This window comes from Hydra vulgaris, chromosome 11 (assembly GCF_038396675.1).
Source record: "Hydra vulgaris chromosome 11, alternate assembly HydraT2T_AEP".
In the NCBI taxonomy this organism is placed as follows: domain Eukaryota; kingdom Metazoa; phylum Cnidaria; class Hydrozoa; order Anthoathecata; family Hydridae; genus Hydra; species Hydra vulgaris.
In genome coordinates this window covers 48422471-48436728 of record NC_088930.1, presented here as the reverse complement: position 1 = coordinate 48436728, position 14258 = coordinate 48422471, and the positions used below count along the sequence as shown (strand labels likewise).

Below are 14258 nucleotides of genomic sequence, written 5' to 3'. Positions count from 1 at the left end.
TCAGAACCCTGGATTTTAAAGTACAATCTAACAATTGGAGATAAACAGATCCTGACTTCAGACGCATGGTTGAACGACAGAATTATAGATGCGGTCAACAAAATGGTACACACCTTGGTAACATATTGGAAACAAAAACAATCAATCTTCTAGTTTAGACAAGATCTGGGTTCGAAGCGATCACCTGTGAGTCGATCATCACTCTTCACAACGTCAACCATTAAGTGACAACTGCATTACTCTATGTTAGACTTGTTAATTCCGAAGGTCTTCTTCCAGTAACAGTAGTACCATGCGCACTACAACCGAATGCATCGGACTGCAGTGTTTATGCAGCTGCCTTTGCATTTCAGTTGGCAATTTATGGAAAAGATGGTATGACGCAAACATTTGAAAACAAAATGATGCGCTCTCATCTCATTTGCTGTTTGGAAACATCAATCATCACACCTTTTCCGAAAACCGTCTCACGTAAACATGAACGCAAAAAGGCGATGCAAATTATCAACATTTAGAATATGTTATTTAGTATTTTTAAATTGTATTTTAACTGCTAAATTACGTTTTTATTTTATTTTGATCGTTTTTTTTTTAAAATAAAATACTGGGGGTCATGTGAAAATTCTGCATCAATATCTGCCATGTATATTAACGTTCCTTGAAATCGGTCATATTAAGATATGTTAGTGTGGAAAAATAAGTTTAATTTATGTATAGTAATATTTGTTTATTATATTAATTTATATAAATCTTTTTTCGTCAGTTTTAAAAAAACGAAAACCTTTTTAAATAATAGATTGTCTTAGAATTATTTATTATATATAACTAAATTTATTTTATTATCTGTATTTCTTCAGCAAGAGTGCTAAATGAATGATATCAGAGCTTTATGTATTTGTTTGACAAGATAAAGTAAAAAACAACTACATTTTTACAAAAAAATTTGAAATTATTAAAAAAAAAAGAAAAAAGTAGAGTATAAATAATTGATTTTTATACACTAATGTAAAACATTAGGCATTAATTTTAAAAATAGTGAGTCAACTTACCACTTGAGTATGAGTAACTGATCCCGCTTCGGGGTAAGTTGTCTCAATTTTTTTAAAAGTTCCGGCTGGTGCTTATTAAATTTTTTTTATAATGAATGCAGTTTGAATGTTACTCCAACTCAATGCTTCAAAGTTACACTTTGATATTTACAAAAAAACGTGCCATGTAGACTACAGAACTCGAAAATTCCTGATTTGTGGTCCGATTAATATATCAGCCTGACCTTAGCCTCTGACAACTTTAGAAAAAGATCTTGGAGGTATTGAAATGCTGCTGATTCCTTGTCAAAAGCAGCGACAAATTGATTAATGAGGCCAACCTTTTTGCGTAGCGGTGGCATAAGCACTTTATAAGGTTCTATCAGCGGCTCCCACTTTACATTGCTCTTCCCATCAGAAAACTCGGTGCGTTGTGGCCAGTTTTTTGTCACGGCTTAGTGTCATGGCTGTCCCAGAAACAGTGGAAACGCGGAAATTTTGTGAAATCTCTTTGAAGACCCGCGAGGAATGATACTATTTTTAAGTCACCGATGACCTCCCATCCGTAGTCGTCATACTTAAATGCATACTCAGCAACATTTTGAACAGGTGTAGTCCTATTTGAGATGCAGAGTGAGTCATCAGGAGAGATGGGTAGTTGTTTCCATTGTGAAGCAACACGGCTTTGAGGCACCGGGATAAACTGTCTATGAATTGGCGCCATTCAATTCGATTACATGCAATACTTATAGCCTGGAATAGACCGACGACATCGTTGCAGAAGCACAGCCCATAACGCTGAGGAAATTGGAGAACCTTTGATGCGGCTTCCTCTGATCTGTGACTTGCACGCTATTATCAACCAAGTTCGACTCTTTGAGCCTGGATATCAAAAGCTCAGCATTTTATTTTGTAAGCCCTAGGTCTTAAATTAAATCGTTCACGTCTTTCTGGTTAGGGAAGTACGGCTTTCTATCCCCAACTTCATCTGCAGAATCGTAGTCCATATCTCCAGTATCTGCCAACTAGCAGATTGGGACTGTGTGGTACTGAGATGATGGAAGAAGATATGTCCGGATAAACGATATGAGGGGCATTTTTGCCGGTGCGATGATTTTTTAGCTTCGCCATGCAAAAGTAGCAGTTGCTTGAGTGCTCCGTCAGCTCTCGCCGAACTTGCGGGATAGAAAATAAATCAGCTAAGTGCAAACAACCTCTTGATGCTATATCAAAGAAATAACTTCTCTTCAACTACGAATTGTTATCTTTTCAGTCTGCAATAACATGAACATAAAAATGCCCTTCATATCGTTTATCTGGACATATCTTCTTCCATCGCCTTAGTACCACACAACCCCAATCTGCCAGTTGGCAGATACTGGAGATATGGACTACGATTCCGCAGATGAAGTTGGGGGATAGAAAGCTGTATTTCCCTAACCAGAAAGACGTGAACGATTAAATTGGAATCTTTGTTCGAGACACCTGTGCTTTTATACTTGTACAGCTACTTTTCGAACGTTCAAGAATGTTCTAGAAAGTTCTGAGAGTTTCTCGAAAGCTCTGGAAGTTTCTTGTACGTTTCAGAGTGTTTAGAAGAATTGTTGAAACATCTGGACAACTTTAGCAGTTCAGGAATATTATAGAAGAAAGCTCGGTATTGAAAGCAATTGAGAATTTACTCGAAAACACGCAATTTTCCAAACTTCATAGTCCCATTTACAAAAAGCAAAGTTTTTCTGGAATAACAGCGATTTCCTTTTTGTTCTAGACTTAAATGGGTATGGAAAACACACTTTCAACCCAGCAACAGAACAAAAGTGAAAATTCGTTACATAATGTAATCTGTTTTAAAAGCCAATTAAAAGTCTAATGATTAACAGAGCAAAATAAAACTGATCAACAGAGCACCTCGAAATAATGAAATGCTATCTTCCTAGCTGATGTCGTTTATAGTCAGAACAGGTATTTTTTATCAAATCTCATGAAACAACCAATTTAAAGAATTTATAATTTCATTCAACTTATACTCATCAATAAACTTATTATATTGAACAATTTATAAAGTTATTTATACATAAATTAGTTTTAATTAAAAGATTATACTTAAAGATGAAATTATTAAGAAAGTTAAACTTACATATATATAAATTTATATCATACAAATGTTCTAGTAATAAGAGGTGTACCAACTAAAGGGCCATTAGTCTGTGCCGACCATAATAATTTCCCAGTATTCGAATCTAATGCATTTAATCTGCCATCTAAACTACCTATATAAACAAAGTTTTTTGAAAGTCGCGGTGAACTAAAGAATATCTGGGAACCAATATCTGTTTTCCATTTAACTTCGCCTGAATCTGGATCAATAGCATAACATGTTCCGTTTCCTCCAGCAATATATAAAATATTATCAACACCAAGATATGGACTGGAACTACATCCTATGTCAGCTATTAAAAAATAAAAGCAAGTTAGTGTTATTGTACTTAAAAACTTTCCAACAAACATGACGTCTAAAATGTGTCTTTTAAACGTAACTTGTTTGCTAGAATACGAATGCTGGTTCTAAATATAATTATTAGAATTAATTAATTATATTTCAAATTAACCTACAGTTTCCAACATTTAATTTCCAAGAAACTTTGGGAGGTTCTAAAATTAATGCTAAAAGACTTCCGCTTTTGCTTAAAATAAAGAGCTTTCCTTGACTATCTGCAACAGGTGTAGCTTCAATACTATCATTGGACGCGGTTTTTTTCAAAAAAGTAATATTACCAGAGGTTGTATTAAACGAATAAATACAACTGCTAGTATCACAAAATGTTACAAGGGAGCCATTATGACTGATGCACGGAGAAGCTTTGATTGGTGAAAATGCCATATATTTCCAAGCAACTGCACCAGTTTCTTTATCAAGAGCAAATATATTCGATCTGTATGCAGACATTGTTGCAATAAAAACACTGTTATTGGTTAAACAAGGTGAACTCCAAATCTCGGATTTTAGATTTTTTTTCCACTTTAAAGTTCCGTTGGAATGTAACACGTAGAAATAATGATCCATTGATCCAAAGTAAATTAAATTTAAATGATCGACAAAAGCTGAAGATATGATTGATGAATTGGTCTTAAATTTCCAAATTACGGAGCCGGTTGTCACATCTATAGCTCTCATGTAACCGTCATCTGCTCCACAATATACAACCAAACCGCTGTTGTGAAAGTTGCAAGTTGAACTTTAATAAAAAATAAAATTTTGACAATTGTAATACTTAATAGCAAAATTTAAAATTTAATTATGTAAATAAAAAGCTCACCCAGTATCATTAGCAGTTTCCACTTTCCATTTTATTTTTCCTGTTTGTGCGTCAATTGCGTAAATCCAGCGATCATCTGAACCCACGAACACAGTCGGTTCGCTCAACTCAACTTTTTCATAAAATACTGTGTTGTTTACAAAAATAGGTTCCTTTTCAACATCTTCTGAGTTTACTGAAAAAAATTATTTTTTATAAAATTAGTTTTACTATCAACTTTTAAACACTGAATTTATTAATAAAATAATTACACTACCTTTACCTCTTTTAGTGTAGTTTACAACTTTTGGTAATACAATTTTATCAAAGTTTATCATTTCTACTTTTTGAGATGAGCACTCGATTTCCAACGGTGCGTTAAAAACCATAAACTTAAACGCTTCTTCTTGGGCAAGTGAATCGCGATAAGAATAATCCGGTTCATTCTTTTAACGAAAACAACAATACTATATTTCTTATGGGAAAAACTTTAGAATATATTGTGTGTTTCTAAACTTATTTAATTTACACTGGTAATTAATTTTAAAAATTTAGTGGTCTTATAAAAAAAGCTCACAATATCAAGTAACTGGTTTGGTGAAAATATCGAAAACCATAAGCTGACACCAATATTTGGCGACTCAAATGAACGGACTTGATGGAACCAACCTTGTGGTATATAAACCATATCGCCTGCATTTAACACAAGCTTAAAGAAAGAATATGTAACATACAGTAAATACTGTAAAGGTCTCGACTAAATGTTAAAAGTAAAGAAAAGCAGGTATAAAGTTAAAACTGGAGGGTCGAAATAAGTCGATTTATTTATAAATACATTATTAAATATGTGGTGTTTTAATTTTTAAAAACATTTTATTTTTAAAGATGTTTAATAAATGCATGTCGACTTGAATGTATTGTAAGATGTATGTACGCTTATTTCGACATTCCACTCTTTACAAATTACTATCTAATTGAGACTTTTAAATAAACATGTTTATACACTCATAAACAACAGAAAATTTTGAAACTAACCTTATGGAAAGGTGTACTCGCAAATAAAGGATATTTAACTAAGTCAACACCTTCTGGAGAGATTGGAGACAAATTTGGAAATGTTTTTATATCTTTAAAATACATATTATGAATGTAGTTAGGGTCAATTAAGTAGACTATTTTAACTCCAGAAAAAACTGTTAAGAAATTCTCGAAGCCATCGAAGTGTAAAGGGCTACTGGTCCCACCATTAGAAAATAATAGATGCATACTTGTAAATGCTGATTTCAATTCTTCGCACCCCATCATTAAAGGCATTTGCATATCGTGAATCATTTCAGATTGCGGAAATGGTGAGTCCAAGTACATAGAGATGTTTCGGTACTCTCTCAGAAATTCTTTCATTTTCATGGTTTTTCTTGTGTTTAAATTGTTGTCGTATATTTTACCCATTTCGACGTCAAACAAAACGTCGCCATATTTTTCAATAAGATAACTTTCGTTTTTCCACTGTTTTGCAGCCATCCAGTCCGATGCCACACCACGAAATGCAACTGGCTTGCGTTTACGCACAAATTGAGAATAAAACTCTTTTCCCCCAAACATATAACTAAACTCAGAAATCTGGTCTTGAATTGGATTAGCATGTTCACCAATTTTTTTCATGTGACCACTCCAAAATTCATACGAAAAATGAGCACACTGACTAAAACACACTTGTTTATAGCTATTACGGTTGCAAGTAAGAGTTTGTTTCGATTTGTTTAACAGTTCCAAAATAACTAAACATATAAAAACATGTCTTAACAACATTTTGTAGTCGAATTTTATTTTTAGAGCGTTTTTAAAACTACAACAATTTGAGTGATGAAACAATGCTTTTCAATACCAGCAAAAACAGCTTTAAGACCGACATACGTGAAACCAGGATAGCATTACTTCAGGTTATCTTCGTCTTCTTTATAGCTATATGTAGAAATCTGAAGTAAATTTTTATAATTTATCATAATTTATGATAACTTTTGATAAATTTTAAACAACTTTTAAACTATTAAAATTTTGGTTTAATGACAGTAACAACAATGTTTCCAGTAACCGTTAAAAAATTTGAAAGTTTGAAATTAAATGTAATTTATCACTAAGAAGTTATATGAAATAAAAAAAGACCTATAAAGCTAAAATTTATGTAGCAAGCAATATGAGGGAATACTTTTTGTGTTTCTTAGTGTACGTGGTTATACCCAGAGGGCACAAGACAAGGTTAAGACATCTTAAACACCTATTAAAATGTAATAATAAGTTTTTAAACGTTGAAACACGTCTTGTGCCTACTGGGTATTAAACGTGTTTCGTACAGTGTTTCTAAATGAACGTATTTAACTTGATAATGGCAACTGATAGATAAATATTAAAATGTGAATTAAAAAATACCAAAATGTAAAATATTTTTTTAACAGTAAAGGAAACTTTTTTAATGTTTCTTTACAACTTTTTGCAAGACGCATCAACTTTTTTTTTTAAATAAGATTTAAATAATAATAGGAAACAGAGCTCCTTTGGTTTAGACTCAAATTTCTTAGTCAAAATTTATAATACAAAATTTTTTTATATCTAGGTTTGGTTGTTTTAAATTTACTAATTGATTGAAAATTTTTTACGATATTCCATTTAAAAATTATTTTCTGAGAATTTAAAAATTCTAAGAAAAGAAGTTACATGCAAAAGAAATCGCTATCAAACTTGTCAATGAAACTTGAAGGTTTAAAGGTTTGAAGGTTTAAAGGTTTGAAGGTTTAGGGCTAAATCATCCGAGAGTTACGTAATAATAATTTAAACTTGCGCAATTTGTGTGCAACTTTTTATTTAAATTTTATGCATTCTTCATGTAAATAAATATTTATCTTAACAATGGTGTTTTGGTTCTTTTTAGAGAACTTTATACACCGTTGTTTTATAAAGTTGTATAAACGGTTATTCTATGCTACTTGCAAGTGCATTTAAAAGTTCTATAGAACTGTTTATACAACTTTATACAACAACGATGTATACGGATTTTTAAAAAGAACCGCGACACCGTTGATAAGAAACTCTAGTATTTTAATTATATATATACATGTAAACCAATTTTTTGTTTTGTTTTAAAAATTATTCAAAAAGAAGACATTCAATCTTACCCTTTCTTTTAAAAATAAATTTATTTTAAACACCAAATGCTTTTTTCTTTTTTTTTTTCTACTGAATTGTTTAAGTTTTTGACTTGAAAATCAAAATGGCGTCGGCGATCTTCGATTATTATTAATTACCATTTATTTATGTCACTTTAAACAAAATCCAATAAGCAAAAAGATTGAAACGTAAAGTTAGACTTATATTAAATACTAAAATATTAAAAGCACAAAACAATATCTCAAAACAAACAACTTATCTTCATAAACTTAAACACCTGTCGTATTAAAACTTAACAATATTTGCGCAAAAATTTATTTTTAAAAAATTTGCTTTTAGAAATATTTACGTATATATAAACAATTTTAACAATAAAAAAATGACTTATTAATGGAAAAATAAAAGTCTATTGTTTTTAACTTTTGAATACTTTGTCTAAATGATTTTCATAATAGATACTTATAAGGCTTCGTTATATTATATTTACTTTTACAGTCTCAAAACCTAATTTTTTTTTACTCTCTTCTTTATTACAAAAACAAACAAACAAAAAAGTATAGAGTGCAACAAGTGAACTATTAATTGATTATTAAAAAATTTTTTTGTGTTTTAACGAAGCAATTTGTTAAATAAGGTAACCAATTTGTTTCATTGAGCATATTCTACAAGGGTTTTGCTAAATATTTTATTTTCTGAAATATCTACTAGCGCAAACCAGCAATACCTAAGGCGATTCTACAAATAAAATCGCATCTATCTGTAGTCTCTTGTCTTCTTATTCATCACAATATTGCTTTCAATAGTTTGTTGCAAAACTTATTTTATATCTAGTTTAAAATATGACGGCATAAATTGTATATATTTTATAAGGTTGTTTTATAAAGTCGATAAGTCGAATAGATAAATCAGAAGATTTTCACCACTTTACATTGTATCATGTCAAAGGTAAAGCTTGCTTTTTTATAGTAAAAAGCTAATGGGTAAAATGAACATCAAGAATGAACATTGGAAATTATCAATTATCATTTCCACTAGATTACTTGTATGGATTTTTAGGCCTCTCCCCCTTTCCCTCTACCTCCCTCGACAGAGCGGATGCTCTGTTTTTTGGTGCTTGAGATCTAAGAAAGTCCTCACCCTCCCCAACATAGGTGAGAGTATTAAGTTAATAGAATTATTTTTGTGCTGTACTTAACTAAACTTGCATTAATCAATAAATTCTAAATTTCATACAGCCTCTTAGCGTTCAAAAAATGCGGCCTATAAGGCTCAAACCCCTCAATTTAAGAGCAAAAAATGAAGAGATTTTTTGTTCCTAAGCTCATTGCAAGTTTTTGCAAAGCACCTTTATTTGGCATAAGTATAAATATATAAATCTTTAGAGTTTGCTTCATGTCTGGAAGTTAGTTAATTATCTCAAACATCAAAACGGTACGTTTACCTTCACCCTCGTATTTGTAAATAAGAATTTCTTTTTTTAAAAAAAGTCAAATTAAATTAATTGAGAAAATCGAAATTTCATTTCAAAATAGGCGTTTGAGAGTTATAACAATGTCAAGTTAACAACTCTCTCAAACACATATTGTATGCCAAAAATATACTGCAGCAGTTATACATGTTTATACTTTTGTAAAATAATAAAAATAAACTTATACATGTTTTTTATTTATGTAAGACAAGTACGCTTAGCAAAAAATTATGATGATTGGAGCCTGGGAACAAAAAAAGTTCTAAACTTTTGGATTTAACTGTCCAAAACGTAAGAGCAACGAGTCAATGAAATATTTATTATTAATACTCTCAATTAAATTTTTATTCATTGATGAGTTTTAAATTTCATACAATAATCTCTTAGCGCTCAAAAATTATGACTATATAAAGTTTGAACCTTTTTTTGAGGGGGTTGCAATAATGAGGGCATTTTTGTTCCCATGCTCAAATCATCGCAATTTTTTGCTAAGTATACTTATTTTACATAAGTATAAATATATAAATGTTTGGGGTTTGCTCCGTGTCTGAAAGTTATGTCAAACATAAAAATATGCTGCATACATCTCTATATTGTATGCAGTGTAGTAGTAGTAGTACACATAAGTTAACGACAATTTATAACTATAAAGACAGTGATTTGACAATGAAAATACGAGTTAGCAAAATGTAGATAAACTAGATATTTAAGTGAATCACTGATAGTAAAGCACTCTCAAACTTCCAGACATGAAGCAAAAAGGTGGGGGAGGCGGGTTCATTAAAACTGTTCATTAAAACTGGTTTCTAATAGAAAATGGTCCTTCTTTGAAGAAGTGCGATACGTCAGCGCACCCTCTTAAAATCTCCCTTGTATAGCTTTCGACATCTTGAAATAAATCAAATTTTTCAAAAGTTTAAAAGGGTGTAAAAAGGTAAAAAGGTAAGAATGGTAAAAAAGTTTAAAAAGTGTAAAAAAGTATAAAAGTTTATAAGGTAAAAGTTTAAGTTTTTTAAAAGGTAAAAGGTAAAACTAAACAACGTTAGATAAAATATAAATTAAAATTAAAAAAATTAAATAAAGTTAAAGATTTTGTTTTACATTGCATAACTGCATTAACATTACATTAACCAAACAAAAAATTTGTTTGTTATTTATAAATTGTACTTCATAAAAGTCAAAGAAAACAATTGCCACCTATAATAAAGATAATATATAACAAAATAAAATTACACAATTCAATACTTTTTTGTTCTTACAAATAACAGTTATTCATTAACCTAATAATTAATTAAAGAGTCTAAAATGGGCGGGAAAATAAAACTTAGGAAAGAAATTATTTTCATGATGGTTATGGGTAATCTTTTAAACGAAAATTTATTTTTTATTTTGTTATTTCATTAAAGGTTTTTAAATGAAACTAGATTGGTCATAAAACTTTCTTGTATATACTATTTTGTATGTAATTGTAACTTTAAAATGTAGCTGGTGCCTAACGTAATTACTTGTATGTTTGCGAAACTTACTAGCAATAGTATTAGACATTTCAAATATACGCTCGAATATACACAGGGACATTTCAAATATACACTATCTATGGTACAAATAAAGTGAAATTAGAAAATGCTGTAAAGTTTAGTATTAGGTATATTGAATAAATTTAGAGTAACATTCAATAATGTTTGTTAAGATTCATTGTATCCATAACTTTATAATTTTATGTCAAATTGTTATATTTATTCGTTACTTATTATAGTTGCACAAATAGAATAGCTTTTAGAAAAAAAAATTGTTCAAAATAAAGCTAGATCTAAATCTGATGGTTAAAATTTTAATCAAAAAATTATTTAAAAAAAAGCGGCAGAGGAAAAGTTTTTCTGAAATCAAGTTTTTATTTTTATATTAATAGGTTGTTAAAATTGTATTTGATATAACATTATATGTAATAATTATTGATGGAGATTTGTTAAAAGATATATAAATTAGTCTTTAGATAAATGGGTTTCATCATTAGAAATGTTTGTGAATATTAAATAAAGTTACGAAAAATTAAATGAACATGCGGCTTCTATAACATCAGATTATTTACACATGAAGTACGAAAGTTTTGTGATAAAGCGCCCCCGAACCAGCATATTTCAAAATACCGGATTGCATTTAAAATTGTTATAATAAAACAACAACGTCGAAACAATAATTTATCTATTTTTTTAATAATCTAATATTAATATAATATAATAATTAATTCATTTTTTAAACTAATTTTTCATATCATTTTAAAAGATATTTGTTTATAAATAAACAAGTATATTTAAAAAATATGATTTAAATAATGAAAAAACTATTGACAATATAAATTATTTTAATATATATATATATATATATACATATATATATATATATATATATATATATAAATTAAAAAAAAAAATTAAATAGAAAAATTTCTGATTTTAAAACTGCTCACTACCAATCTCCCCACTCCCATTTCTTCCTCAAAAAAAACAGCAACAAACAAACAAGAAAAATTAAAAAAAAAAATTACCTCAAAAGAAGAATCCCGCTAATGATGAAACCAACATAAGATAACAAAGATGAATTTTTAAGTTATTGTTTAAGTATGTGTGAAAAATGTTTAATTGTTTAAACATAACTTTTTTATATATCATTAAAAAGTGCGTAGACTTAATATTATAAAAGTGAAAATTTTACATAAATTGGATCATTCTTCAAAATGTTATGTTCATTAACAAGGAGTCCTTAAGAGAACTGTGACTAATTTCGAAATATTCCGGCATTTTGATAGTAATAATATTGATTTTATTCACATAATAACCAATCGCGTTTTAAAGTCAGAGACACGTGATTTGACTTGACATTTTAAATGATAATAATTGTGAAAAAAAGCCGATGATTATATACTTATTTTGCGAAGGAAAATGGAACATGATACGACATAATATTTTTAAATTAAGTTCGAAAAGTATTTAGAAAATACATATAAAAATTAAGGAAAATTGGTTTCATAAAAAAAAAAACGTAAGTTCAATATAAACGCAATGTCAGATCGCGTTTGAATTAAAAAACAAAAAAAAAAAAAAAATTAAAAAACAAAAAAAAAAAAAAAAAAAAGTACTACATTAAAGTTACATCTACTTTTTAAAAACTGTCTATGTAGACAATTTTAAAAAATAAGACTACAAAACACATCCTAACTAGTCGAACTAAACAACTAGACACTAAACGAAGTTTAAAAAATGTGGAACGTAATCCGATTGAAAAAATCGGTTCCGTAAAACGTGCATACGCACATACCTACATCGTTTGTTATCACATAACTTTTTTTATAGGTACGAGATTTTATTAACAGTTTTAAAATCATTTTTAATTTTAATATGAGATTATTATATATTAAGTAAAACATGTTTATAGGTGCTATTAAAAAAAAATACTTACACGACACCCACGCTTTACATCGTTTAAAAACTTTTTGCAGAAATAAAAAGTACAATAAACTTTATTTGCAGAGTATTGTTAACAGATTAACCGTTTTTAATTGGAAATGTTAAATAACGACTAAACCTTAAACTTTGCTATAATAGATAAAATTGTTTTTAAAAAATGGCTGCGTTTAAACCAACTATTTCGGTTTTTGACTTTTATTCAATATTTTAATGAACATAAAATGACAACATAGTTATGAAATATTTACTTTGTATTGAACTTCGCTTAAAACAATTTAGGAGACCAAAATAAATACAGAATTTTACTTGAAACCTTTTTTACTATTTTGTAGTCGATTTTGATGTCCTTAACGTAAATTTTAATTTTATTTACTTTTGCCTCGTTTAGTCCTAGTATTCACAAGTAACAAAGCTTTTGGTCTGTAATACTGGTTTATTTGTTTTGTTCTTTTAATAACATGTTTAACTACTCAACTTTTACGTTTTATCACAATTTTAAAAGAGCGCGAGTCAACAAAAAATCCTCCTCCTCTCCCCCCTCTTTCTCCGTAAAATTGCCCTGAAGAAAGTTGCAGAGGTACCAAGTTAAAAATGCATCTTTCAAATTAATTCTAGAATTACGTTTCAGTCCAAAGTGTTATCAATAACTTATCCTAACTTTTAAATCCCACATTTATTGTTTTAAATTAAATTTAAAACTATAAATGTGGGGAAAAAATCGAAAAATAATTCTAGTATTGCGACGTTAGATATTTAATAATTTTCCGACTCAATAAACGATGTTTTTTTTTTTAATTTAGTTTCAAAAAAAAAAAAAAGGCAATGAAAAAAGTCAAAAATAATGCTTTAATTTTTTTAAAATTAAATTCTAAAACATTGTAAAAAAAAAGTTTTGCTAATTAAATTTAAGTTTAATATATTACCTAAAACTTTTAAATAAACCAAAATGATTTAAAATTTTTGAATGTGACCAGTTTAATTATAAAATTATAGTATAATTTTCGATTGAAAATTATACTATAATGTGAAATACGAAAAACGTTTTTGATTTAATTCCGAATATTTTTGCATTTCTAGTTCAAAAAATTTCCATTAAGTAAAACAACTTTGTTAATCCTAATAAAGTTGTTTACTTAAAATTTTTGTTTCGTTTTACCCGCGATTTGCCTTTGTTAACCGTGTCCTTTTCATGATTATCATTGTTTCATTCAAAACGACACAGTTATAAAAGAGACATTTGTGATAATTTTATAAAATCGAATTTTATTATGTAGCCAAAAATTTGGATGCTTGATAAACTCGATTTTATAAAAAATATTTAAATGCTTGCAAGCTCATTTTCATTTTTAAATATGTATATATATATATATATATATATATATATATATATATATATATATATATATATATATATATTTGTACCTTTAACATATCTGCAATCGACCTTTTATAATGACCATGAAAGAAGACATACATAGCACTTCTCCCACAAATTAAAAAAAAATCATCAAAAAAAAAAGCATACCTAATTTTGAAATACATTTGTTAATTTTCGGCGTTGCAAAAAATTTAGTTACGTGTTCGCTTTACAAGATTGCTGCAATTAACTTATTTATTGTTCCACACAATCCAATTAAAGTTACTAATGGTATCCAGTTTAATGTCACCTTCAGGGGTATGTGTAATGTGTAACTCAATCCCCTTGCATCATAAATAGATAAACTTTTGCTCAAATGAAAACTATTATGATTTGTTTTAATTTTCTAAAAAAAGGGTATTTGAAATACTATAAGATAAAACAATATATAAGCAATTCTATCTCAAAAAAATACTAGGC

General features: G+C 28.7%; 2 protein-coding genes across 6 annotated transcripts in view; both read right to left on the bottom strand.

Moving 5' to 3' along the window:
- Positions 1 to 3025: 3025 nt before the first annotated feature.
- LOC100210754 (beta-alanine-activating enzyme) lies at positions 3026 to 14070 on the bottom strand. 5 transcript variants are annotated; one of them, XM_065809057.1, is made up of 7 exons: positions 13947 to 14070; positions 5363 to 6303; positions 4905 to 5036; positions 4611 to 4773; positions 4349 to 4523; positions 3645 to 4267; positions 3026 to 3481 (listed from the first exon to the last, which is right to left on the bottom strand). In XM_065809057.1, exons 2-7 carry the CDS (start codon positions 6134 to 6136, stop codon positions 3186 to 3188), a joined length of 2163 nt encoding a protein of 720 aa, XP_065665129.1. In that variant the 5' UTR covers positions 6137 to 6303; positions 13947 to 14070; the 3' UTR covers positions 3026 to 3185. The 5 variants fall into 5 exon arrangements, with proteins under 5 accessions (XP_065665129.1, XP_065665131.1, XP_065665128.1 ...); XM_065809059.1 differs by lacking the exon at positions 13947 to 14070 and adding an exon at positions 12414 to 12535; XM_065809056.1 differs by lacking the exon at positions 13947 to 14070 and adding an exon at positions 12414 to 12483 and having other exon boundaries at positions 4605 to 4773.
- The window catches only part of LOC101241344 (sperm-associated antigen 16 protein), a 33317-nt gene continuing 33109 nt past the window's right edge, over positions 14051 to 14258 (bottom strand). The window contains exon 19 of the transcript XR_010641534.1: positions 14051 to 14184. The gene's annotated coding sequence lies outside the window, so the exon portion shown is untranslated. The remainder of the gene's footprint in view (positions 14185 to 14258) is intronic.

Excerpts from the sequence above, each read along its gene's own strand:
- LOC100210754 (XM_065809056.1), bottom strand. The coding sequence starts at position 6,136 with ATGTTGTTAAGACATGTTTTTATATGTTTAGTTATTTTGGAACTGTTA. Across the intron at positions 5,037-5,362 it reads CGAGTACACCTTTCCATAAG|CTTGTGTTAAATGCAGGCGA; the intron begins GTTAGTTTCAAA and ends TCTTTCTTTAAG. Across the intron at positions 3,482-3,644 it reads GAAATTAAATGTTGGAAACT|CTGACATAGGATGTAGTTCC; the intron begins GTAGGTTAATTT and ends ATTTTTTAATAG.